The sequence below is a fragment of the Austrofundulus limnaeus genome, unplaced genomic scaffold (genome assembly GCF_001266775.1).
Source record: "Austrofundulus limnaeus strain Quisiro unplaced genomic scaffold, Austrofundulus_limnaeus-1.0 Scaffold26, whole genome shotgun sequence".
Lineage (NCBI taxonomy): Eukaryota > Metazoa > Chordata > Actinopteri > Cyprinodontiformes > Rivulidae > Austrofundulus > Austrofundulus limnaeus.
The window spans coordinates 119,024-120,802 of NW_013952428.1; the positions used below are offsets into that span (position 1 = coordinate 119,024).

Consider the following 1,779-nt stretch of genomic DNA (forward strand, 5'->3'; position numbering starts at 1 on the left):
ATAAGTAAAAATATTTATCCGAGTATAGTACTACCCCCCAACTTTATGGATGATTTTATAGATTTAATTTTACGTATTATACTTGAATATACTGTATATGGTAACTACTTTTAAATGCCTTGCAAAACAATTTAATGTTCTGAACCAAAACATTTGGTATATTTGTGAAAGTGAAGTTATAGTCAATACATTTTTAAATGTATGGCTATTTATTTGTCAAACTATTTTTCAGTATTTTTGTAATTTCATACTTTCAAAGTTAGTAAATATGGTTGGAATGAAAGTGTGGAATTCAGAACAAAATGGAAAATCTGGAAAATGGAATTCAGAAAGAAAAAAAAGAATTTTGGAAAAGACAAAACAGATTGCATAGTGATCTAAGTAAGATCCAGATCAGTATCACACAGAATTGTTATAAATCGTAGGTTATTAAATTTCAAGTACAATATGTATTCGATTGGAWATGTATTCATGTTCTGCTTGATGAAAATACTGTATATCTGCTCAATCCAGTAGACTCAAAACTGATGTAGATGACAGTGATGGCAGAAAACAAAAGTGAGGAGTTAGGATAAATGTGGATTCATTGCAAATATTGTCATCATTGCAAAAATAAACCATAATATCATACGATTCACTCTACCTCAATACAAAACTGGGTCCTTTTGCRATCCAGTAGGAAAGCGAGCGAGATGTCACACTGCAACCTTTAATAACTATATGTTTTATAGTTAAATCACTGAAATACCAGAAAAAAGCGTGTCCTTTGATACTGATGTAAATTTGTGTTTTTGAATAAATAAATTAGTCAAAATGAGACTAAGAAAGGCAAACAAAACTGTGCTTGCTTCATACTGTCACAGAGAAGAAAACAATTATGAGTCCTTTGCTTGTGACAAYACATTCTATGTCATATCTTCTGCTTTAACGTTTGGCATGGTTTACTAAAGCTTTGAAACTACATTTTCTACTACTGATTAAATAAACATAAAACAGTAAAGTAAAACTTAAAAGAAAGTCTGCTCTCACCTCTATGARATTTGTGGTTATTTGATTAAAACTTTGAAGTGATTGAAGTCAAACATAAAACTAAAAAAAAGAAGCCAAAAGGTAAATTTCTCCAGCGTCTGGGGTTTACTTTAACAATAACATCCCTTTCGAGTGGATTCTAAATTCTTATTCGTATATATCTGTAGGAGGAAATATGTCTGCTTCTGGCTAATTCACCTGAAGCTGCTTCTCTCTAAACGTCAGCTTTCATACTGCCACCTGCCCCAAATACATATGAATAAGGACTCAGACTTCACAAAGACAGCTTTGGCATGCATCAAAAAGTTCTTAATAAGATACTTTACCTGCAAGGCACCCCACAAGTGACTGCAGCAGTAGCAGTTTCCATAGCAACATCATCTTCAATTTTGAGAGGTCAAAATATTCTTACATCCAATCACAAATGTATGGAGTCCGATTTGCACCTCTGTCCTCGTCCAATCTGCAAGGGTAAAAGAGTTTAGAGGAAGTTAGGTTCCTATTAGCAGCATTTAGGAAAATCAGTCCATCACTTTTTTTAGAAAAAACAACTGTTAGTAAAACTACCTTCATTGGGTAAGTGCAATCAAATTACTATTCAATAGTAATTCAACACTATATTTATAACCAAAAGAATGCAACTAAATTTTGTGGTTAGTGGTTAATTGCAATAAAATATAACTTTAAAACTGTCCAAATTACCTAATACTTATTTAGGTGTTACATAGTGAATTGTAATACATTACCAGG

General features: G+C 31.9%; 1 protein-coding gene across 2 annotated transcripts in view; it reads right to left on the reverse strand.

Annotated features, from left to right (window-relative positions):
* LOC106515062 (contactin-4) overlaps positions 1-1,779 on the reverse strand; it is a 116,128-nt gene that overhangs the window by 110,953 nt on the left and 3,396 nt on the right. For both annotated transcript variants that reach the window (XM_014004675.1, XM_014004674.1), the window contains exon 2: positions 1,356-1,492. In XM_014004675.1, coding sequence (XP_013860129.1) covers positions 1,356-1,410 — 55 coding nt within the window. In that variant the 5' untranslated portion in view covers positions 1,411-1,492. The remainder of the gene's footprint in view (positions 1-1,355; positions 1,493-1,779) is intronic.